General features: G+C 41.2%; 1 protein-coding gene across 7 annotated transcripts in view; it reads right to left on the bottom strand.

The window, feature by feature from the left end:
• Positions 1 to 24,693, bottom strand: part of ZMYM4 (zinc finger MYM-type containing 4) — a 159,175-nt gene extending 134,482 nt beyond the window's left edge. The window contains exons 1-2 of one of the 7 annotated variants that reach the window (XM_050797519.1): positions 24,285 to 24,369; positions 890 to 1,035 (exon numbers count right to left, since the gene is read on the bottom strand). Coding sequence is in view for 3 of the 7 variants with exons in the window: in XM_050797473.1 (XP_050653430.1) it covers positions 24,276 to 24,323 (48 nt within the window). In the remaining 4 variants the exon portion in view is untranslated. Of the gene's footprint in view, positions 1 to 889; positions 1,036 to 7,529; positions 10,563 to 24,275 lie in introns of those variants that run through there. The other 6 variants (XM_050797473.1, XM_050797491.1, XM_050797528.1 and 3 more) reach the window with 6 other exon arrangements.
• Between the last annotated feature and the right edge of the window lie 431 nt (positions 24,694 to 25,124).

The following is a 25,124-nucleotide window of genomic DNA, read 5'->3' as shown; positions in this document are numbered from 1 at the left end:
CTCCATCTCTACTAAAAATAGAAAAATTCGAGAGGCGTGGTAGTGCGTGTCTGTAGTCCCAGCTACTCCGACACTGCGACGGGATGATCACAGGAGCCCAGGATGCAGAGGATGATCACCTGAGCCCAGGATACAGTGAGCTGAGATTGTACTAGACCACTACACTCCAGCCTGGGCCACAGAGAGAGACCTTGACTCAAAAAAAAAAAAAAAGTATATTTTTTAAAAACCTATAGGCAAATGTTTATAGTGATTTTATTCATAATCACCAAAAACTAGAAACAACATAAATATCTTTCAACTGACTGAATAATCAAATTCAGTACATCCACACAATGAACTATTAGTAAGACACATGCAACATGGATAAATCTCAAACACATGATGCTAAGTGAAAAAAGCCAAACTCAAAGGCAACACACTGTAAAGTATGATTAACATGATCTTCTGAAAAGGGAAAACTATAGAATAGAAAACAGATTGAGTGGCTGCTAGAGGCAGAGGATGGGGAAACGCTGGCTATAAAGGGGCATAAAAGAATCTGAGGGGTGATGAAAATGTACTGCATCTTGATTATAGTGCTAGTTACACCACAATATGCATTTATCAAACCTTACAGAACCGTATAATAAAAGGATGAATTTTACTCTATATAAATTATACTGCAATAAACCTTATTTCAAAAATATTTATCACATGCCTGAACCAGTTAATTTAATTTATACAGAACTAGAGCTACAGACAGAAACTACATATAATGCTATTTGGTTTAGCTTCTTTTTTAAAAATAACAGCTTTATTGAGATATAATTCAAATGCCACATAACTCATCAATCTAAATTGCACAATTCGATTGTGTTTAGTATATTCAGAGTTGTACAACCATTACCACAATCAATTCTAGAATATTTTCATCCAGTCAGGCATGGTGGCTCGTTCCTATAGTCCCAACACACTTTGGAAGGCCGAGGCAGGAAGATTGTTTGAGGTCAGGAGTTCAAGACCAGCCTAGGCAACACAGCAAGACCCCAATCTCTACAAAAAATAAAAAATGAAAAATAAGCCAGGCATGGTGGCATGCACCTATAGTCCTACCTATTGGAGAGGCAGGAGGATCCCTTGAGCTCAGGAGTTCAAGGCTGCAGTGAGCTATGATTGCACCACTGCACCCCAGCCTGGGTGACAGAGTCGGATCCTATCTCTAAAAAAATAAAAACTAAATAAATAAATAAAATCAGGAAACAGAACTGTACATGTCTGTACATGTGATATCAACCATGTAAAAACATACACCTGCAAAGAAATATCCTAGAAAGAAATATGCTAAGCATAAGTATAATCAGTAGTTATGGGTGAATAAAATATGATTTTTAAAAAGACAAGAAAACTGGAAAGTCAGTCCAGGCGAGATTGCTTACATCTGTAATCCCAGCATTTTGGCAGGCCAAGGCAGGTGGATCACTTGAGGTCAGGAATTCAAGGCCAGCCTGGCCAACATGGAGAAACCCCGACTCTACTAAAAATACAAAAATTAGCTGGGCATGGTAGTGCGCATCTGTAATCTCAGCTACTCCAGAGGCTGAGGTGGGAGAATCACTTGAGCCTGGGAACCAGGGGTTGCAGTTAGTTGAGATCACGCCACTGCACTCTAGCCTGGGCAACCGAGCGAGACTCCATCTCAACAAAAAAAAAGAAAGAAAACTGGCAAGTCAATCACTATGATATATTATCATAATTTATATAAGTGAATGGTATGAAAAGCAGCTATTATATATAGAATACAACAATCTAAAAAGGTCTTTAGGATATATGGTAAAAGTATCTAGACCAGTGATATTCAACCAGGGGCAATTTTGTTCCCCAGAAGATACTGGTAATGTCTGGAGATCTTTTTAGTTACCACAACTAGTGGGGCAGTGCTACTGACATTTTAGTTGATAGTGGGTTAAGTATGCAGCTGAATATCCCACAATGCACAAGACAATACCCCACAACAAAGAATTACCTGGTCCATAATGCCAATAGTGCCAACGTTGAGAACCCCTGATTTAGACTACACTGTAGGTGTTAAATAATCACCAATTTTTAAATCAATAGAGTGATCTAAAGTAAGGAAATAATAGCTTCCTCTTTCATCCCAACCACTGCATATTCCTTCCCCAGTTTTCCTATCTCAATTAATGGTGCCACCAACTATCTAGCACTGACCCTGCTACCTAGGGGTCAGAGGTCTTATTTCACTACATTTATCAACAAGTCCTATTGACTGTACCTCCAAAATATATCCCAACCAATTCTCATCATCTACACCCTACTCCAATGATTACTTTCATACCTGAATTATACCAATAGCTTCCAAACTAACCCTCTGTTTTCCATCTTGCTCCCTGAAGTTCACCTCACACACAGGAGCCAAAATAATCTTTTTAAGAGATCATACTCTTTAGATCATACACAAAAACCAACATGCTCAGAGGATTATCTATTCTTCCTACCTCAATCACTATCATATTATCTTACGCTGTCCTGTTTTCTTCATTACCTAAAATTATTTTCTCTATTTCTTTTTTATTTTCTATCTTACCCCCACCATTAGCACAAATCTTAACTTCCTTATTATTCTTTGTCCAGCACTTGGAACCATGTCTGACACATGCCCTAAATATTTGTTCAATGAATGAATCTCTCCTATACTAATGGTCTATTTGTTCTACAGGAGACAGAGTAACAATAAATCTGTGCAGGAAGGAGACTGTATCTCCTAAAGTGAACTGACATTCCCAATTTTAGTCAGCCAGGACACAAATTATAGGTCATGAAGTAAGGTCCTTGGAAGAAAGGGGAAAAAAAGTAAGTTATTTCTCCCAGATTTCAACCTGCTTCCAAGCTTCAAAGAAAAGATGCCCTCTGCTCACCATGAGACGACTGAAAGCTCAGCAAGTAGATGCTGCCTATTTCTCCTAGATCAGCCACACATAAAACATACATAAACACATACATATTTGTTCTGCAATTCCCTACTATACTAAGCTTTTAATAAAGTTTTGTTTTAAAATAATCACAGCCTGGTCTCAGCTGTGCTGGGTGGAATTAGGCAAAGATTCTGTCCACACAGAGGCTGGGGGCATGAGCAGGGCCTCTACCAAAGCTAGCGTGATAATAGCAAAGATAATCAGAAAGAAACTCTCCCACAAAGAAAAAGTAAATTTCTGATGAGTCAGAGTTTTAAGGCAAGCTGCCTTTTGCCACAGGAAGAAACTCTGACCAGTAACCACCTTAGAGAACTGGAATAATACGGGAGCCAACTTGTTACCTCAGAGATAAACATATTTTCATTTTAGAAGAAAAACCTGTCTCCAGTGTATAAAAATGAATGGGGCAGAGGAAACAGTAAAGAAGGGAGTGTGAAAGGAAGAGTTGTAAAAGCAAGGAAAGTCAAAAGACAAAACATGCAAAATGAGTACCAGAACTAAGGTGGTGGCAGTAGAAAATCAAAAAGGTGGCCGAGCGCCGTGGCTCACGCCTGTAATCCCAGCACTTTGGGAGGCCAAGGCGGGCGGATCACGAGGTCAGGAGATCGAGACCATCCTGGCTAACACGGTGAAACCCCGTCTCTACTAAAAATATAAAAAATGAGCCAGGCGAGGTGGCGGGCGCCTGTAGTCCCAGCTATTCAAGAGGCTGGGGCAGGAGAATGGTGTGAACCCGGGAGGCGGAGCTTGCAGTGAGCCGAGATCACGCCACTGCACTCCAGCCTGGGCTACAGAGCAAGACTCCGTCTCAAAAAAAAAAAAAGAAAAAAGAAAATCAAAAAGGTTTTCAAAATCATACCTGATGTAGTATCAACAAGATTTAGCAATTAAAACTAAATAGTAAGGGAAAGGGAAGAACAAAAGATGCCTCACAGGTTTCTAACTTGGGTGACTAGAAGCCAATAACTAACAGAGATAATATCTGAAGAATAACAGACTGGGGCCACAGAAAGCTATGATCTTGCCACTGCATTCCATCCTGGGCAACACAGCAAGACTGTCTCTAAAATAAAAATAAAAATAGGCCGGGAGTGGTGGCTCACATCTGTAATCCCAGCATTTTGGGAGGCCAAGGCAGGCAGACCACGAGGTCAGGAGTTCGAGACCAGCCTGACCAACATGGTGAAACCCCATCTCTACTAAAAATACAAAAATTAGCCAGGGATGGTGGTGCATGCCTGTAATCCCAGCTACATGGGAGGTTGAGGCAGGAGAATCGCTTGAACCCAGGAGATGGAGGTTGCAGTGAGCCGAGATCGCGCCACTGCACTCCAGCCTGGGTGACAGAGCGAGACTCCATCCCCAAAAAAATAAAATAAAATAAATAAATAGGAAAAATAACCAGATGAGAAGGGGAGGGCACTAGGTGTGTGAGCAAGTAATTGGCAGGGAAGAAGGAAGTAAGAGTTCAGTTGTAGACACTGAATTTGCAGTATTTGTGTGACAGCAAAAACACAAGATTTTTAGTTTTAAAGACAAAAACAGAAGCAAAGAAGTAAAATGGAAATCACATAATGTACTTAATGGGTAGATCCTAAAACTACTACTATAAGCCAGTGGCTGATGCCTGTAATCCCAGCACTTTGGGAGGCCAACGCAGGAGGATCACTTGAGGCCAGGCGTTCAAGGCCAGCCTGGGCAATATAGCAAGACTTCATCTCTTAAAAAACATTAAGTGAAAAAAAAAAATTAAGTAAAACCACTACTGTAGAAGAGATTGCCCAAAAAAATAGAAGCTGAGGGAGTAACACTTACTGAGCATGCAAAAAGAGCAATTCAAGAGAACCATGAGAATGCCATCTCATAAAACAAGGAAAAAGTCGAGGAAGGAAGGGCAACAGAAATAAGAAAGGTCAAATAAAGATCTAAGAAAAGTCAAATAAAATAATATCTGAAAAGCATCCATTAGATTTGGTGATTATTAGATTATTTCAGTGTTCTTAAAGAGAAGAATTTCAGTGCCAAAACAGAAAGATAAGCTAGGGCCAGGCAGGGTAGTTCACACCTATAATCTTTGGGAGGCAGAGGTGGAGGACTGCTTGAGCCCAGGAGTTCAAGACCAGCCTGGACAACATATGGAGACGCTCTCTCTCCAAAAAAAAAAAAAAAAAAAAAAAATTATTTAGATAGCCAGGCATGGGGGTATTGTCTGTGGTCCTAGCTGCTCAGGTGGGTGAGGTGGGAGGATTGCTTGAGCCCAGGAGGTCAAGGCTTCCGTGAGCTGTGATCATGCCACTGCCTTCCAGCCTGGGCAACAGACTCTTAAAAAAAAAAAAAAAAAAAAAAAGGCAGACAGACAGAGGCAGGCAGGCCCAGGAGTGAATGGGAAATAAGCAACTTATACCATCTCAGAAAGATTCTAACTTCAAAAAGCTTGTCTGAGTTCAGGCTGTGATCTCCAGATACCATTTTCCACCGAAAGGTACTGAGGCTTCTTGCAAAACAGGTTAATTCCAAGTCTGAGGTAGTATATGTATAGATGAGCCTGGTTCTGTTTTTTTGGCAGACAGGGAGGAATCTTTCAAGGACTATTGGAGTTAAGTCAAAAGGATACGGGTGTTTCAGTATTTTTTTCTTCTTGACACTAATGTAATTGAAATTGTTTTCTTAATTTCCTTTTGGGATTGTTCATTTAGAGTGTATATAAATACAACTGATTTTTGTGTGTTGATGCTGTATCCTGCAACTTTACTGAATTTCTTACTAACTTGCAAAGTTTTGTTTTGTTTTGTTTTTGGTGTAGTTTTAGGGTATTCTACATACAAGATCATGTTATCTTTAAATAGAGACAGTTTTACTTCTTCCTTTCCAATTTGAATGCTTTTTATTTCCTTTTTCTTGCTTACCTTCTGGCTAGAACTTTTTTTTTTTTGAGATGGAGTCTCGCTCTGCCGCCCAGGCTGGAGCGCAGTGGCCGGATCTCAGCTTACTGCAAGCTCCACCTCCCAGGTTTATGCCATTCTCCTGCCTCAGCCTCCCGAGTAGCTGGGACTACAGGCACCCGCCACCAAGCCTGGCTAGTTTTTTGTATTTTTTTAGTAGAGACGGGGTTTCACCGTGTTAGCCAGGATGGTCTCGATTTCCTGACCTCGTGATCCGCCCGTCTCGGCCTCCCAAAGTGCTGAGACTACAGGCTTGAGCCACGGCACCCAGCCTAGAACTTCTAATACTACATTGAATAGACATGGTGAAAGAAGGCATCCTCATCTTGTTCCTGATCTAAGGATAAAATCTCTCAGCTTTCATCACTGAATATGATGTAAGCAATGATGTTTCATGGGTAGCCTTTATCATGTTGAGGAAATTCCCCTCTTTTCCTAATTTATTAAAATGCTTTTACAAAGGAAAGGATGTTGGCTTTTCTTTAATGCTTTCTCTGCATCAACTGAGATGATGTAGTTATTCCTCAGTATCTGTGGGGGACTGGACCCTAGACCCCCCAAAGATATCAACATCCTTGAACGCTCAAGTCCCTTATATATAGTATTTGCATATAACCTACACATATCCTCCTATACAATTTAAATCATCTCTAGATTACTTATAACACCTAATACAATGCAAATACTATGCAAACAGTTGTTATACTATATTTTTAAATTTTGTATTTTTTTTTCCTCTGGTCCTTGATTCAGGAATAAATTTGTATTATCTTTTGTTTTTTCCCCCCCAAATATCTTTGATCTGCAGTTGGTTGAATCTGCAGATGTGGAACCCACAGATACAAAGGACTATAGTGAGTTCTTTTTTTTTCTTCATTCTCCTAATATGGTGGATTATATTGACAGATACTTGAGAATGAATTTAACCAAAGAAGCAGAAGACTTGTACATTAAAAGACTTGTACAAAACATTGCTGAAAGAAATAAAAGAAGATCAAAATAAATGGAAAGACATCCCATGTTCACAGACAGGAGGACTTAACATTGTTAATATGACAGTAACTACCCCGATTTACAAATTCAATTTGATCCCTGTCAAAATCCTAATAACTCTTTATTCAGAAATAGGAAAAAGCCATCCTAAATTTCACATGCAATTTCAGCACATCCCAAATAGCCAAAACAATCTTGAAAAAAAAAATTTGATGACTCCTACTTCCTAATTTCAAACCTACTACAAAGCTACAGTAATCAAAACAGTGTAGTACACAAGAACAGGCACATAGACAAATAGAACAGAACTGAAAGTCTAGAAATAAACTCTCACATTTGTCGTTGTTATGGTCTGAATGTTTGTATCCCTCCTCCCCAGATTCATAAGTTGAAGCCTTAACTCCCCATGTAATAATACTTGGAGAGGGGGACTTTAAAAGGTAATTAGCTAGATGAGGTAGTGAGAGTGGAGCTCTCATGATGTGATTAATGCCCTTCTAAGAAGAAACACCAGAAAGCTTACACTCTCTCTCACCTCACAAACACTAAGAAATCACATGAGCACAAAGCAAGGTAGTGGCTACCTACAAGCCAAGAGAAGAGGCCTGAAAATAAAACCTACCTCGTGGGCACTTTGATCTTGGACTTCCCAGCCTCCTGAAACGTAAGAAATAAATGTGTTGTTTAAGCCACCCAGACTATGATACTGTGTTACGGCAGCCCAAACTGACTGATAAAATGGTCAACTGACTTTCAACAAGGTTGTCAAGACCACTCAATGGGGAAAGAACCAACAGGCTCTTCAACAAAGGGTGCTACAAAAACTGGATATCCATACACAAAATATTGAAACTGGACACTTACTTTGTACCATAAACAAAAATTAACTCAAGATGGATTAAAGACCTAAATTAAAGACCTAAACACTAAAACTCTTAGAAGAAAACATAGAGAAAAATCTACATGAACTTAGATTTGGCAACAGCATCTTAAATATGATACCAAAAGCACAAGCTACAAAAGAAAACTACAAATTGGACTTCATTAAAATTTAAAATTTTGTGCATCAAGGCCACTATCACGAGGGTGAAAAGACAATCTACAGAATGAGAAAAAAATTTGTAAACTATTTATGTGGTAAGAGTTTAATATTTAGAATATAAAAACAATTCCTAAAACTCAACAACAAAAAGACAAGCAACCCAACAATGCACAAAGAACTTAAATAACATTTCTCCAGAGAACCTATACGAAAGGCCAATAAGCACATGAAAAAATGTTCAGCATCATTAGTCACTGGAAAAACTCAAATCCAAGCCACAATAAGATACCACTTCAAGGCCGGGCGCAGTGGCTCACGCCTGTAATCCCAGCACTTTGGGTAGGCCGAGGCAGGTGGATCACGAGGTCAGGAGATCAAGACCATCCTCGCTAACATGGTAAAACCCCATCTCTACTAAAAATACAAAAAAAATTGGCCAGGTGTGGCAGCGGGCACCTGTAGTCCTAGCCACTCGGGAGGCTGAGGTAGGAGAATGGCGTGAACCCAGGAGGCAGAGCTTGCAGTGAGCCGAGATCGCGCCATTGCACTCCAGCCTGGGCGACTGAGCAAGACTTCGTCTCAAAAAAAAAAAAAAAAAAATACCACTTCACACACACTAGGACAGTTATTAACCAAAAATAAAATACTCTGAAAGGCCTAGGCAGGTAGATCACTTGAGGTCAGGAGTTCAAGACTAGTCTGGCCAACACAGTGAAACCCATCTCTAGTAAAACTACAAAAAAATTAGCCAGGCATGATGGCACACACCGGTAATCCCAGCTACTTGGGAGGCTGAGGCAGAATCACCTGAACCCAGAAGGTGAAGGGTGGAGGTTACAGTGAGCTGAGATGGCACCACTGCACTCCAAAGCCTCGGTGACAGAGTAAGACTCTGTCTCAAAACAAACAAACAAACAAACAAAAAACAGAAAATAACAAGTATTGGCGAGGATATAGAAAAGCTGGAATCCTCATGCATTGCTGGTGCGAATGGAAAATGCTACAGCCCCTGTGCAAAAGGTTCCTCAAAAAGATAAACACAGGCTGGGCGTGGTGGCTCACACCTATAATCCCAGCACTTTGAGATGCCAAGGCAGGTGCATCGCTTGAGCTCAGGAGTGCAAGACCAGCTTTGGTAACATGGCCAAACCCTGTCTCTATAAGAAAAACAAAAATTAGCTGGGCATAGTGTTGCACATCTGTAGCCCCAGCTACTTGCGGAGCTGAGGTGGGAGGACAGCTTAAATTAGGAAGGTAGAGGCTGCAGTGAGCCATGATCACACGACTGCACTCCAGACTGGGCAACAAAGTGAGACCCTGTCTCAAAAAATGAATAAATAAATAAATAAGGATAAACAGAATTCCCATATAACCCAGCAAATCCACTTCTAGGTATATACCTGTACTAGTCTGTTTAGTCTTGCTGTAACAGAATACCTGAGGTTGAGTAATTTATAAAGAAAAGAGGTTTATGTAGCTCACAATTCTGGTGGCTGGGAAGTCAAAAAGCATGGCACTGGTGTCTGCTTAGTTTTTGGTGAGGGCCATGTGCTGCACCACAGCATGGAAAAGCAGAAAGGCAAGGGGGCAAAGACGCACACAAAAGGTGGAACCTTGCTCATAACAACTCATTAGGGCAGTGTCCCCATGATCCAAACACCTCCCACTAGGCCCCACCTCCTAATACTGCCATATTGGAAATCAAATTTTAACATGAATTTTAAAAGAAACACATTAAAACCATCGCAATACGAGAAGGAACTGAAAGCAAGGATCCAAACACACACTATACACCAATGTTTATAGCAAATTATTCATAATAGCCAAAAGGTGTCTATTGATGGATAAATGGATAAACAAAATGTATATGCACACAATGCAATATTTTGCAGTCATAAAAAGGAATGAGAAGTTCTGATACATACTATAACTGGATGAACCTTGAAAATATGCTAAGCGAAATAAGTCAGACACCAAAGGACAAATATTTTATGAGTCCACTTACATGAAATATCTAGAATAGGCAACTTCACAGACACAGAAAGTAATTTAAAGTTTACCAGAGGCTGGGGTGAGGGACCACGCAGAGTTACTATATAACGTGTAGAGAATGGTGATGATTGTACAATATTGTTTATGTACTTAATGCCACTGAATTATACACTTAAAGTTGTTAAAATGGTAGAGGTTATATTATATGTATATTTATTATATGATTTGCTTTTTGACAAGTTATAAATTGCACAAAATTAAGGGGGTACATAGTGGTGTTTTATACATAGGTATGTATACAGTGTGGAGTGACTGAATCAAGCAAATTAGCATATCCATCACCTTAAATACTTATTTACACCACCTAACTACAACTTTCTACTCTTGGACCAATATCTTCCTGTCCCTCCCTTCCATCCCCCATGCTCTGGTAACTATAATTCTACTCTCTGCTTCTATGAATTCTATTGTTTTAGATTCCACATTAAATGACAAGATGCAGTTTTTGTGTTCCTGTGCCTGGCTTACTGTACTTTGTTATGTACATTTTAACACATTTTTTTAAACTTAATTTTTTTTTTTTTTTTTGAGATGGAGTCTTGCTCTGTCACCCAGGCTGGAGTGCAGTGGCACTATCTCAGCTCACTGCAACCTCCGCCTCCTGGGTTCAAGCGATTCTCCTGACTCAGCCTCCTGAGTAGCTGGGATTACAGGCATGTGCCACCACACCCGGCTAATTTTTTGTATTTTTAGTAGAGACAGGGTTTCACCGTGTTAGCCAGGATGGTCTTGATCTCCTGACCTCGTGATCCGCCCACATTGGCCTCTCAAAGTGCTAGGCTTGCATGCGTGAGCCACTGCACCCAATGGGTAATTTTTGAAACATAAAAAAAGCAATTTTTAAAAAGGATCGAACTGCCGACCTTGAAGACCATGTTGTGGGTTAAATTGTGGTCCCCAAGAGGTAGTTCCACCCAGATCATCAGAATATGACTTTATTTGGAATAAAGTTCTTTGCTGGTGTAGTTAATGTAAGGGTCTTGAAATGAGATCATCCTGAATTAGAGTGAGCCCTAAATCCAATGAAGAGTGTCCTTAGAAGAGACAGAAATGAAGATAAGACAAAGAGAGAAGGCCATGTAAAGACAGAGGCAAAGACTGGAGTAATCTACCACAAATCAAGGAACACATGAAACCACCAGAGGCTCAAAGAGATGAGGAAGGATTCTTCCCTAAAGCCTTCAGAGAAAGCATGGCCTTGCCAACATCCTGATTTCAAACTTTTAGCCTCCAGAACTGTGAGATGATAAATGTCTGTAATTTTAAACCACCAAGTTTGTGGTAATTTCTTATGGCAAACCTAGGAAACTAATTCAGATTTTAGTACATGGAAGTGAGGTGCTGCTTTAATAGCTAAAAATGTGAAGGTGGGCCAGGCATGATGGCTTACGCCTGTAGTCCCAACATTTTGGGAGGCTGAGGTGTGAGGATTGCTTGAGCCCATGAGTTCAAGATCAGCCTGTTCAACATGGTAAAACACCATCTCTATTAAAAAATTTGTAAACAGGCCGGGCGCGGTGGCTCAAGCCCGTAATCCCAGCACTTTGGGAGGCCAAGACGGGCAGATCACGAGGTCAGGAGATCGAGACCATCCTGGCTAACACAGTGAAACCCTGTTTCTACTAAAAAATACAAAAAACTAGCCGGGCGTGGTGGCAGGCCCCTGTAGTCCCAGCTACTCGGGAGGCTGAGGCAGGAGAATGGCGTGAACCCGGGAGGCGGAGCTTGCAGTGAGCTGAGATCGGGCCACTGCACTCCAGCCTGGGTGACAGAGCGAGACTCCGTCTCAAAAAAAAAAAAAAAAAAAAAAAAAAAAAAAAAATTGTAAACAAAGAAAGAAAAGAGAGAGAGAAGAAACAAAGAGAGAAAGAGAGAGAGAGGAAGGGAGGAAGGAAGGAAGGGAGGAAAAGAAAGAAAGGGAGGGAAGGGGAGGGAGAGGGAGGGAGGGAAAGGAAGGAAGGAGAAGGAGGAAAGAAGGAAGGAAAGAAGGAAGGAAGGGAGAGAGAGACAGAGGAAAGAAAGAAAAGAAGGAAAGAAAAAGAAATGAAGGAAGGAAGGAAGGAAAGAGCGAAAGAAAGAAAATGTAAAGGTGGCTTTGAAATTGGGTAATGGGCTGAAAGAGTTTTGAGATGCCTGATTTTTAAAAAATATACACTGCCTTAAAGACATGGTGGTAGAAACATTGATGTCAAAGGCAATTCTGGTTAGGGTTTAGAAGGATGTGATGAGCAACTAAGAGAAAGTTTCTGTAGTCTTAGAGAATACATACACAGAATCATGAACACTTTGGTTCTTATCAATATTTTGGTTAAGGATGCTTCTGTTGCTGTCTCAAAAGTAAATAAAGAATATGTGACTGGGAACTGGAAGAAAGGTGATCTATGTTATAAAGTGGCTGAATTATGTTCTACTGTTGGATAGAAAGGAGAATCTGGAAGGCATGAACCTGAATATTTAGCCTAGGAAATTTCCAAGCAAAGTGTTGAAGGTACAGCTTGGTTCCTCCTTGGTATTTATAGTAAAATACAAGAGGAAAGAGATAAATTGAAGAAGGAACTTTAAGCAAAAGGAAACAACGATTAATTGGGAGGTTCTCAGATTATTCAGAATACAAAGGAGGCAGAAATTAGGAAATTCACTGTTTAGAAAAGTGTGTTCTAGAGAGCAGGCCACATGGCTGGACAACCATATGCTGAAGATATTAGCAGTGTGACTCATGAATCCAATCAATCATCTCAATAGAAACGAGGAATGGAGATGGAGTTATCAGTAAGGAGCTGTGAAGAATCCTCTTGTCTAATGATATGGATCCCCTTGATATGTAAGGAGACTGACAAGGTTTTAAAGAATATCATACCAACAAAAATGCTATAAGCCTGTACTGAAAGGAACAGAGATGGGACAAAATTTTTTAAAGTGTCTAACTTCTGGGATTTTATAGGCAAGAAATGGGCTAATACAGCTACTCAATTGCAAACACGTGCACCCCTTTGGGGAAAAGTAAAAATGACTGAAGGCAAGCAGCATAGTGGAGGGTGGGGGTGGAGAAGAAACAGGCCCACAACAGTTGCAGAGTCTCCATGGGCCCAGAGGGCAGAGGATCAAGCCACAGATGATTATTTTCAGGCCCTGAAACCTAGAGAAATTTGTCCTGCTGAGTTTTGAACTTGCTTGAAACCAAAGATCCTTTATTCTTTCCATTTTCTTCCTTTTGAATGGGAATGTCTATCTTACAACTGTCTCATCCTCTCATCACTGTATTTTGGAAGCAGATACCTTGTTTTCTAGTTTCACAGGTGACAGATGGAGAATTTTGTCCCAGATGAATCATGCCAGGTCCATACTCTTACCTAACTTAGATGATTTAGACAATGAGATTTGAAACTTTTTGAGGTTATAATATTTGGAGATTTTGGACTTAAGAGTTCATGCTGTAGCCAGGCGTGGTGGCTCACACCTGTAATCCCAGCACTTTGGGAGGCCGGGGCGGGCAGATCACGAGGTCAGGAGATGGAGACCGTCCTAGCTAACATGGTGAAACCTCGTCTCTACTAAAAATACAAAAAATTAGCCATGCATGGGGGCACGCACCTGTAGTCCCAGCTACCTGGGAGACTGAGGCAGGAAAATGGCTTAAACCCAGGATGCGGAGGTTGCAGTGAGCCGAGATTCCACCACTGCACTCCAGCCTGGGCGAGAGAGCGAAATTCCGTCTAAAAAAAAAACAAGAGTTCATGCTGTAATAGGTCAAGACTTTTGAGGATGTTGGGATGAGGTGAATTTATTTTACATATGGGATGTAAATGAAGTTTTAGGGGTCAAAAAAAACTGTAGTGGATTAAACTGTGGCTCCCAAAACTTATGTCCACCCAGAACCACTGTATGTGAGCAGACTAGATCTTTGGAGAGGTAATTATGGTAAGGATCTTGAGATGAGAACACCCAGGAATAAGGTAGACCCTAAGAGACAGAAAAGAAGACATAGAAAGACGACCATGGAAAGATGAAGGCAAAGACAGGAGTTTTGCCGCCACAAGTCAAGGAATACCAACCAAGCCACAAGAAAATGGAAGAGATTCCATCCTGGCTAACACAGTGGAACCCTGTATCTACTAAAATTACAAAAAATTAGCCGGGCGTGGTGGCGGGCGCCTGTAGTCCCAGCTACTTGGGAGGCTGAGGCAGGAGAATGGTGTGAACCGGAGAGGTGGAGCTTGCAGTAAGCCGAGATCACGCCACTGCACTCCAGCCTGGGAGACAGAGCAAGACTCCATCTCAAAAAAAAAGAAAATGGAAGAGACGAGCAAAGATTCTTCCCTAGAACCTTGATTTTGGACTTCTAGCCTCTAAAACTGTGAGATAATTTCTGATGTTTTAAGCTACCAAGTATGTAGTAATTTTTTTGGCAGCCTTAGGAAACTAATTTAAGAGACCACCAATCATCAAAGATACAATAAATTGAACATCAAAATGACTATGATAAATCAGAATGTATCACATATATTAAAACTCATGGGTTCATAATGATATTCCCTCCCAAACCTCACCTTTGGGAGTTGTGAGGGTGGGCATCAATTTCATTTTTCTGAAAATTATTGATAAAGGGGAAAAAATAAGCATTTATCCTGCTTTTTCTTTACAAACCATATTACAAGGCAACCAAATAATTGACGAGGAAATTCTTTATGAAAGAATTCCAGTTAATAAATACAAAAGAAATGACCAAAAAAAAATCACTCTTCTAATGAAATAATGGATACAGGCAACAATTATCATTGGCTGATAAATCCATTAAGTGAAAAGTTAAAAATAAATTACATTCGGATCCCACTGACAGAACCTAAACCAAATGATCCATTTAGTATCACTAAAAGTAAGACCACCACTTATGTCACCTCCTAGAATGATCCAACAAGAATTCACAGCCCCATCTAATGGGGTGACTATACATTCTAATTTGTCTAGAACAATTCCAGTTTAAACTATTCCTTCTGTATAATCATTAATAGCACCCCTTTTCATTCTCGAAATTGTCTGATTGCAAATAAATTATATAATCACTCTTTATAAGCATTTCTCGCCAAAGAAACTGAACCTAAACTCATGAAGCTCTACCAACTAGGGCTCTCAATCTTGGCTACAGATGGAAATCACTTGGTAAATTTTTTTAAATATTGAGATGACATTTTACCGCATGGGCTCTCGTTAATTTATCCGGCCCAGGGATCAAGATAACTAAAAGCTCTCCAGATAATTCTAAAGCTTCAGCCAAAGTTCAGAACTACTGCTCTGTATTTAACTACTAATTTGTGGGAAATATGAGGGGTAGAGGAACATGTTAAATACCATAACAAGGATTCAATCAGCCAAATCCAAAATGTGGAAAATTCTCCTGGAACAATAAACTAGTTTTTTCAACAAGTAAATAGCATGGGAAAGGAGCACAGCGGGTATGAGTTAAAAAAGGGGATTATTGGCTGGGTGTAGTGGCTCATGCCTGTAATCCAAGCACTTTGTGAGGTGGAGGTGGGTGGATCACTTGAAGTCAGGAGTTCGAGACCAGACTGGCCAACATGGTGAAACCCTGTCCCTAATAAAAATACAAAATAAGCCAAGTCTGGTGGTGCATGCCTATAATCCCAGCTACTCGGGAGGCTGAAGCAAGAAAATCGCTTGAACCCAGGAGATGGAGGTTGCAGTGAGCCGAGATCGCGCCACTGGACTCCAGCCTGGGCAACAAAAGCAAAACTCCATTTGAAAATGAAAAAAAAAGGGCAGGGGGATGATTAAGGTTAAGAAAAACTTAAGAAACATATAAACCAAATGAAATGTGTAACTCTTAGTTGGGTGATTTAAACAAATCAAGTGTAAAAAGACACTTAAAGAATAAGAAAAGTCTGAACACAGACTAGATTAAGGAACTCTTTTGTTAGGTATAACAGTATTGTGGTTGTGCTTGTTAAAAACACATGGAAGGGCCGGGCGCGGTGGCTCAAGCCTGTAATCCCTGCACTTTGGGAGGCCGAGACGGGCGGATCACAAGGTCAGAAGATCGAGACCATCCTGGCTAACACGGTGAAACCCCGTCTCTACTAAAAAATACAAAAAACTAGCCAGGCACGGGGGCGGGTGCCTGTAGTCCCGGCTACTCAGGAAGCTGAGGCAGGAGAATGGCGTAAACCTGGGAGGCAGAGCTCGCAGTGAGCTGAGATCTGGCCACTGCACTCCAGCCTGGGCGACAGAGCCAGACTCCGTCTCCAAAAAAAAAAAAAATACACATGGAAGTATCTGTAGATTAAATGATGTGATGTGTGTTATTTCTTTGAAATTATTTCAACTAAAGAAAAGAAGGAAGGAGGAAGGAAAGGAAAGGAGGGAAGAAAGAAAGGAGGAAGGGAGGGAAGGAGGGAGAGAGGGAGGGACAGAAATGAGTAGTTAGATGAGACAGGAATGGTAAATTAATTTTTTGCTTATAAATGTGTAATATGCATGTCAGTATTAAAATACTTACATTTGTAAGACATACTGGGAAGCATAAAGAAAGAAAAACACATACGATTCTTGACCTCAAAGAACTGATGGTACTGGGTTCTACATGCTGGATAGACCAAAACAAAACAAAAAAAAGGACTATCTTTTGTCAAAGGCAGCTAGCTAAAACTTCTAGGAAGCCAGAAAGATGACATGAATGAAATTAAAATAACAATATAAATATTTCCTAAGAAAGGGGGTATAGGTATGACAAGATTGGATAAGAACTGTTGCTACCCCAAATTTGCTAAATTCCAGAGATTATAACATAAACTGACTTTGAAAAACCCATGCTCTTACTAATGGCTAAGCCACATAAAAGTGTCTTTTTTTTAAGTCAAATGATCAAGTATCAGCAATTTTGTTAGGTTGATTACAATACATTTATACAATACCTGCCTTTCTGCTTTGCTAAAGTAACTACATACAGTTAGCTCATAGTAAAATAATCAGAATTTTTAAGGGAAATATCACTCTTCTTTAAATAGTGGCTGTTCTCCTAATACAGAATTCAAAAATACTTCTTAAGTATCCATAGAAACTGCAATTTTATATTTATCTACTTACACATTCTTTAGTAACAAAACCTTTCTGGCAAGGCGTAGTGGCTCACGCCTGTAATCCCAGCACTTTGGGAGGCTGAGGCGGGCGGATCATGAGGTCAGGAGTTCAAGACCAGCCTGACCAACATGGTGAAACCCTATCTCTACTGAAAATACAAAAATTAGCCAGGCGTGGTGGCGCATGTCTGTAATCCTAGCTACTCGGGAGACTGAGGCAGGAGAATTGCTTGAAACCAGGAGATGGAGGTTGCAGTGAGCTAAGATCACGCCACTGCATTCCAGTCTGGGCGACAGAGCAAGACTCTGTCTCAAAAAAAAAAAAAAAAAAAAAAAAAAAAAAAACCAAAGAAAAGAAAAAAGAAAATCTTTCCATTGTCAATAAAAGTACAAATATAATCTTTAAAGTAAATCACAGCTTCAAAATATTTAGTGTATATTTTCTAAAAAATAAATGTGAGCTGTGAATACGTATTTTAAGATGATCTCAAACAAAAATGTATTTCTTTGGGAACAAGCTAACAATGATTCCTGAGAAGTAATTTACATCAACTTTGTTTGAGTGTAATTCAAATTATTCTAACGTCCATACATTCCAGATAAAGAATTATGTGCTTTATTTTACAAATGAGAATATAAAAACTAACCATAATATTTCTGGATAAACAAAAGTTCTAACCTATATGATCAAATAAGACCAGTTTAAATAATAATTGATCCTGATTTAGCCATCATATCTCCAGCAAATCTCTCTGTGCTTTAGTTTCCTAACTTATAAAATGGGACAATAATTGTAGTGGAAAAATATATCACATGTAAAATACTTAGAAAAATGACCGGCACTTAAGGGTTTATAAATATCAAGTATTATCATTATTCACAGATGTCTCTGCTTATTACAAGATGGGAAGAAGCAGTATGTGAAAACAACTCAGAATCATTCTCAATATTAGAATGGCCTCTCCTTTTTTTTAAAAAAAAAAAAAAAAAAAAAAAAAAAAGACAGTGTCTCTCTTGCTCCGTCACCCAGGCTGGAGTGCAGTGGCACAATCATAGTTCAGTGCAACCTCGAACTCCTAGGCTCAAGCAATCCTCCCACCTCAGCCTCGTGAGTAGCTAAGACTGCAAGCACATGCTACTAAACCTGGGGTAATTGTTTTAATTTATTGTAGAGATGGGGTCTTGCTATGTTGCCCACGATGGTCTCAAACTCCTGGCCTCATGCCACCCTCCTGCCCTGGCCTCCCAAAGTGCTAGGATTACAAGCATGAACCACCGTACCCAGCCACAAGTAGCATTATTTACAGATGCCTCCGTGTGTTACAAGATGGGAAGCAGTGTGAAAACACCGCAGAATCACTGTATTTGAATGGCCTCTTCAAATGGTCTCTAAACAGAGTCAAGGCCGGGCTTGGTGGCTCAAGCCTGTAATCCCTGCACTTTGGGAGGCCGAGATGGGCGGATCATGAGGTCAGGAGATCGAGACCATCTTTGGCTAACACGGTGAAACCTCATCTCTACTAAAAATACAAAAAATTAGCCGGGCGTGGTGGCGGGCGCCTGTAGTCCCAGATACTCAGGAGGCTGAGGCAGGAGAATGGCGCGAACCCGGGAGGCAGAGCTTGCAGTGAGCCGAGATCGCGCCACTATACTCCAGCCTGGGCAACAGGGCAAGACTCTGCCTCAAAAAAAAAAAAAAAAAGTCAATACTTTCTCAAAGCAAATTATTTACATTGCATACATATAAACCGCAAATATTTTAATGATATGTACCGCCATGTTTTTAAGTAATACATTTAGCAAAAAGACAGAAAAGAGAAAAAGTTCATTAAGGAATTAAGAGGGATCAATCTTTTGCAATTATTTTATTATAAAATATTAAAATAACAGAAATTCAAAACAAAACTTCTCCATATCCCATCACATCATGAAGTCAATGCTTTCATTTGTTCATATTTTCTACTGTCTATATGCATGTTCAATTTTCACACATGTATATTATGTTAATAGATAACATTTTATAGTCTACATTTTCACTTAGCATTATACCATGAACACTTTTTCCACTTTGTGAAATTTTCACCCTTAAACTCTCTTTCCTTTCTCCTCCCTACCCACTGAAGGTAATCAATGGTAATATCCTGACCTGGGTCCTCCCCAATTTTCTCTAAGTTCATACATACACAAACATATATAGACACAAATGTGGGGAGGGAAGAAAGGTCATTTTGTTTTGTTTTTCAGAAAAAATGGAAGCATACTACTTATACATATGCTTTCTCTCTTTTTAAACCATACCAGATATATACATCTCAAACTTAATATACAGAGAATTTTAAGTATGAAAATGAATACAACTTACTAGACCAGGTAATATTCACATTTATAAAAGTTATTATTTTGTAAGTAAACTTTGAAAAGACAAGGATTTTACAACAAAATATGGCTGCCAGATTTAGTTAGACCTCATACTTCATAACATACTTGTTATTATAGTAGCCATGCATAAATAACTCAATCATTTATAATAAGCCTACCTGAGTCTTTTTTTTTTTTTTTGAGACGGAGTCTGGCTCTGTCGCCCGAGCTGGAGTGCAGTGGCCAGATCTCAGCTCACTGCAAGCTCCGCCTCCTGGGTTTACGCCATTCTCCTGCCTCAGCCTCCCGAGTAGCTGGGACTACAGGCGCTGCCACCTCGCCCAGCTAGTTTTTTGTATTTTTAGTAGAGACAGGGTTTCACCGTGTTAGCCAGGATGGTCTCGATCTCCTGACCTCATGATCCGCCCGTCTTGGCCTCCCAAAGTGCTGGGATTACAGGCTTGAGCCACCGCGCCCGGCCCTACCTGAGTCTTAAAAGCTATTTGAGAAAACAAAAATTTTATCATCTAAAAAAATTAAATAATATGCCAACTTTAAAGTGTGTGTGTGTGTGTGTGTGTATTTGTGTGGGTGTGATGCTTGTTATAACGCCTTCATGTATAGGCACTAGGATATGAACTTAATTCTCTCTATACCAGAGATGGTAGATGAATATAGTGCTGATCCACCTACATACTCAGCTCCCCCGTGTTCACAAATTGAAGAGACTAGCATTCTAGCATATTCTGAATACAATTGTTCCAACTGCCCACAAATATAAAAACAAGACATCAGGCAGGCCTACCTAGAATTTAAGGTTGTTAACCCGATAGTCTTAAAATGCAATCACCAGTCGGGTGTGGTGGCTCACGCCTGTAATCCCAGCACTTTGGGAGGCCGAGGTGGGCAGATCACGAGGTCAGGAGATCGAGACCATCCTGGCTAATACGGTGAAACCCCATCTCTACTAAAAATACAAAAACAAAAAATTAGCTGGGCGTCATGGCAGGCGCCTGTAGTCCCAGCTACTCGGGAGGCTGAGGCGGGAGAATGGCGTGAACCCAGGAGGCGAAGCTTGCACTGAGCTGAGATAGCGCCACTGCACTCCAGCCTGGGTGACAGAGCGAGACTCTGTCTCGAAAACAACAACAACAAAAATGCAGTCACCTGCCCATCTAACCATAATCCAGAACAATCAGAAGATCCCTAAATCTAGATCCATGGGAGAGAACTTTGGGGAGTAAAGGATGGTATGAAAGATTTACAGAGTCCCTCAAAATTACAAAGCAGAGAACTTGGTACTCAACCCACAGAGCCTCTGCTGTAATAGGTAAGCTTTTCTTACAAAAATAAATCAGCACTCTTTTGAGTTCCTATTGTGTAAAAGTCACAAGATGTTGAGAAGCAAAAAGTAATGAAACAGATACTATGTTAAAGGAGTTTACAATTTATCAGGAGAGCCAGCATATATCATCCTAAATGACCCTAAGTAACAGATATGATATGATGAATGAAATAGATACTATGTTAAAGGAGTTTACAATTTATCAGGAGAGCCAGCATATATTATCCTAAATGACCCTAAGTAACAGAGCACAATGCCTAGCATACAGCTTATGAAATAGCACAGGTGCTTAGCAACTTTTCTGTGACATGATTACAAAGGTCAAAAGCAGTAAGCATTATTAAGTACAATACCATGTCATCGATACAATTTCTGATTGAATAGCCTAAAGTTACTATCTCACTCTATGTGGATAGTTTGTTTCAACTCCCTAAAGGCAGTCAATTTCCAAAGACATGGTACTGCATAGTCCCCACTAATCAGCTTGGAGTATACATACGGAATCCATGTGTAATTTGGCACACACCAAAAAAAAGTGGAAAAAAGTGCTTATACTATTTAAGACAATCATACTGAACATTCTAATGAAATATCAAAAACAAAATGAATTACGGATCAAAAAATATTATTTATGTATTATTTTTACTTTTTCTAGAGAGGTGGTTTCCCTCTGTCACCCAGGCCGGAGTGCAGCAGCAATATCATAGCTCACTGCAACCTCCAACTCCTGGGCTCAAGCAATGCTCCCACCTCAACCTCTGGAATTAATTTGGAACCTTTGGAATTAATCCCATTAATTCCAAAAATTAATGAATGTAACATTCCTCCGTGATGAAACTGGCAAAATAATGGTGGAAACCTATACAAGTGCTGCATATGTTATAGGTTGTTAAAAATAAAATTAAGTTTTGGCCCGGGCCCAGTAGCTCATACCTGTAATCCCAGCACTTTGGGAAGCTGAGGTGGGCTGATTACCCGAGGTCAGGAGTTCGAGACCAGTCTGGCCAACATGGCGAAATCCCATCTCTACTAAAAATACAAAAATTAGCCAGGCATGGTGGTGCGTGCCTGTAATCCCAGTTATGCGGGAGGCTGAAGCAGAATTAATTGAACCCATGAGGTGGAGGTTGCAATGAGCCGAGATTGCGCCACTGCACTCCAGCCTGGGTGACAGAGCAAGACTCCGTCTCAAAAATAATAATAATAATAAAGTTTTTACTGCTACCAGTGTGGAATCTTTTTTTCTTTTCCAGCATTCCTTTAGCAGAAGATTCACAAGACCAGTAACATCTTTAAAGTGTACTACAAGAGATAGAAAATATTTAAAATCCAGCTGAATTTGTTGTCAAAGTGCACAGATGTTTTCTAGAATATCCTACAACATCTTAGTACCGAAGGTGAATGACAACATTCCCAGCAACTGGATGCAGAAATCTCCCTGAATTAACATTACATATCTGAAGTAATTTACCCTATATATTTTCATTGGTGGACTATTTGCCATATGCCTTCATCCAAGCACAGTAAGGATCCAGTTCAAAACTGAACACAACTTGAAATTTTTAAAATTTCAAAACCCATGCATTCCATAACCAACATTTATACTTACAAAATTATTTGGACATACCATCATACAGCTTACCTTGCTCTATGACTAATTATTGCATTAGGTGAATCCAACATTTTGTAAACTTATCAACGGTAAACATTTATTGTTCAAAACACTACAATAAAATGCATTAAAATAACATGACTGATGAACAAAAAGAGGGATAGAGGAGTAAATACATGATAAAACAAGTGGAATGTAATTCTTTTGGGGAGGGGGGGTTTGAGACAGTGTCTCACTCTGTCACCTAGGCTAGAGTGCAGTAGCCCGATCTCGGCTCACTGCTACCACCGCCTCCCGGGTTCAAGCAATTCCCCTGCCTCAGCCTCCCGAATAGCTGGGATTTACAGGCACCCGCCACCACGCCGGGTTTTTTGTATTTTTAGTAGAGATGGGGTTTCACCATGTTGGCCAGGCTGGTCTCGAAATCCTGGCCTCAAGTGATCCGCCCGCCTCAGCCTCCCAAAGTGCTGGGATTACAGGCGTGAGCCGCCGCGCCTGTCCAGAATGCATTGTTAACCGTACGATCTAGGCGGTTGGGTGCATGGCTGCTCCCTGTAAGTTTTATAATTCTGCCGGATAGTTCAAAATATTTTCCTAATAAATTGTTGGAAAAAATAATACTTGCTACTTCTTTGGTCATTTACAATTGAAGCTTTTAAAAAGAGAAACATAGATTAAACTCCTCTGTGGCATCCCACACAGGCACTACAGTTGGGACAAACCTGGATTCAAATCCTAGCTCAACCTTGCACCTAGTTGTGTGATCTAAGTAAATTACTTAAGCCCTCAACACCTAAATTTCCTCATCTCCAAATAGGTTCTACATGGAGTTACTATGAAGTTAAATTCTTCACATAAAGCTCTTAGCTCAGTGCCAGGCACATAGTAAGCACAAAAAGCTTCAGCTATAGCATCATTATGAGATTAATTTTACACTAAGCTGAAAGGCCATTCTTCATAAAGTAGTAATTTTTTGCCCTTTTGCTAATTGATCGTTTCTGAAACCATTCCCAAAAGGAAGACTTCTAAAAGGAAACTTACTTCTTATGCTAAGCGGGGAGGAAGTAAAAGAAAAGTGAGGGATATTGCTCAATCGATAGTACAGTATTGTTCGCCATCTGAAAAAAACCACTGAAAATTAAATAAGAAAAGTTTCCAGACAAACTTTAAAAGGTATTCAAACAACTCCTATGTAGAATTGGCTTCACCTCTGCAGGTTGATTGGGTACATCCCTGTTATGACAAAACTTGTCATACTCTTCCACGTATTACTCTAATTGCGAGTAAGAGGCTAGGTTAGAACATGACATTCATAGTAGCCAAAATCTTTCTCCTAAATCAGGACATGCCAACGATCCCACTTCTTCACAGGTAAGACCCCCACCCCTACTTTGGTCTACATAACGGCTATGGGGGGAGGGGAAAGGAGGCAGGAAAATGAATTCGCGATGGTGTTACTGAAGAACCCTCCGGTTATTTCTCCTGAGACCCCTCCACGACTTATTCCCGCCACCACCACCCCCACCTGACCTCTCCCCAGTTAAACTTCCACACTCTCATGGACTAAAGATGCACTTACGAATCTGACACCTCCCCTCCCCGGGCCCAGATATCCCACCCCAGTGCTGGGGAAGGTGGGGGGAGGAAGGCAAACAACGGCCCCCTCCCTTCCCCCCCGCACCCAGCAGCAAATCTTTGTCCCACCTGCCGAGGGACCGCTCGCCAGCGCGCTCCGGACCCCAGGCTGCCTCAGACCTGCCCGCAACCTTGCTCCAACTGGGCCTCGGCGACCCCTACACGAACCTGAGTATGGCCCATTCCCGGCCCCGGGCCGCGCCCCGCCCCCCGCCGCCCGAGTTCAGCCTCACCTCACCTACCCTCTTTCGGGGGCCGGACTCCACCTCTCTCTCCGCCATGTTGGGCCCCGCTCGGAACCGCTGCGGCTCCCCGCGCGGTGGCGGCGGTACCTCTCGGGCCCCCGGCCCCCGCCCACACTGCAGGCACGGCCGCCTCGCGGCAGCTTCCCTGGACCCGGCCGGGCCTTGCGCCGAGAGTGGGGAGGGGGCGGATGCCGCGCGCCGGGCCGCAGCTTCTGAGATCCCACGGGTCCGCGCGTGGGCGGGAGGGCCTGCCCGGGGACTTGGGGGGGCCGGGACTCGGGGGGTTAATGGCCTCCAAAGGGCCCCGTGAGTAGGATTATTTTCTCTCAGAGAAATTCCTCCGCCTGCGGTTTCTTAAAGGGATCACCAAATCAGCCCCTTGCGCGCGCCCCTGATGCGCAGGCGCACCCTAAGTCCCTCCTTCCTTTCCCACCAAGCCCCCGGTCCTGAGCGTGCGCGGTAAGTGGCCTTGGGTAGGCCAAATCCTGCAAGTCTCTTTGCTGCCAGCAGCTGCTCCCACCACTCAACTATGGCTGCTCCCTTAAAGGGACCATGACGCAGTGATGAAGGAAGAATGAAAGAAGTTAGTGGAAAGACAATCTGGAGAATTGGGTGTAATGTCAGTGAGGGGTCCACGTCACCATCTTGCACCTGACTGCAGTGGTACCATTGAAAAGGGAAAGTCATGGTGAGCTGAAGTTCTCGGTGGACCTCTGAACATGAAGAATCCCAAACCAATGAGGGAACAAGATAGTCATCTCAAGGAAAACCAACTTTCCTCCCTTTCGACCGCCTGTTCTGAAGTACAAGGCATAGAATATCAAGAGCCAACTCTTA

This window comes from Macaca thibetana, chromosome 1 (genome assembly GCF_024542745.1).
Source record: "Macaca thibetana thibetana isolate TM-01 chromosome 1, ASM2454274v1, whole genome shotgun sequence".
Lineage (NCBI taxonomy): Eukaryota > Metazoa > Chordata > Mammalia > Primates > Cercopithecidae > Macaca > Macaca thibetana.
Note: the sequence above shows the minus strand (reverse complement) of the source record. Positions and strands in the feature narration are given on the sequence as shown.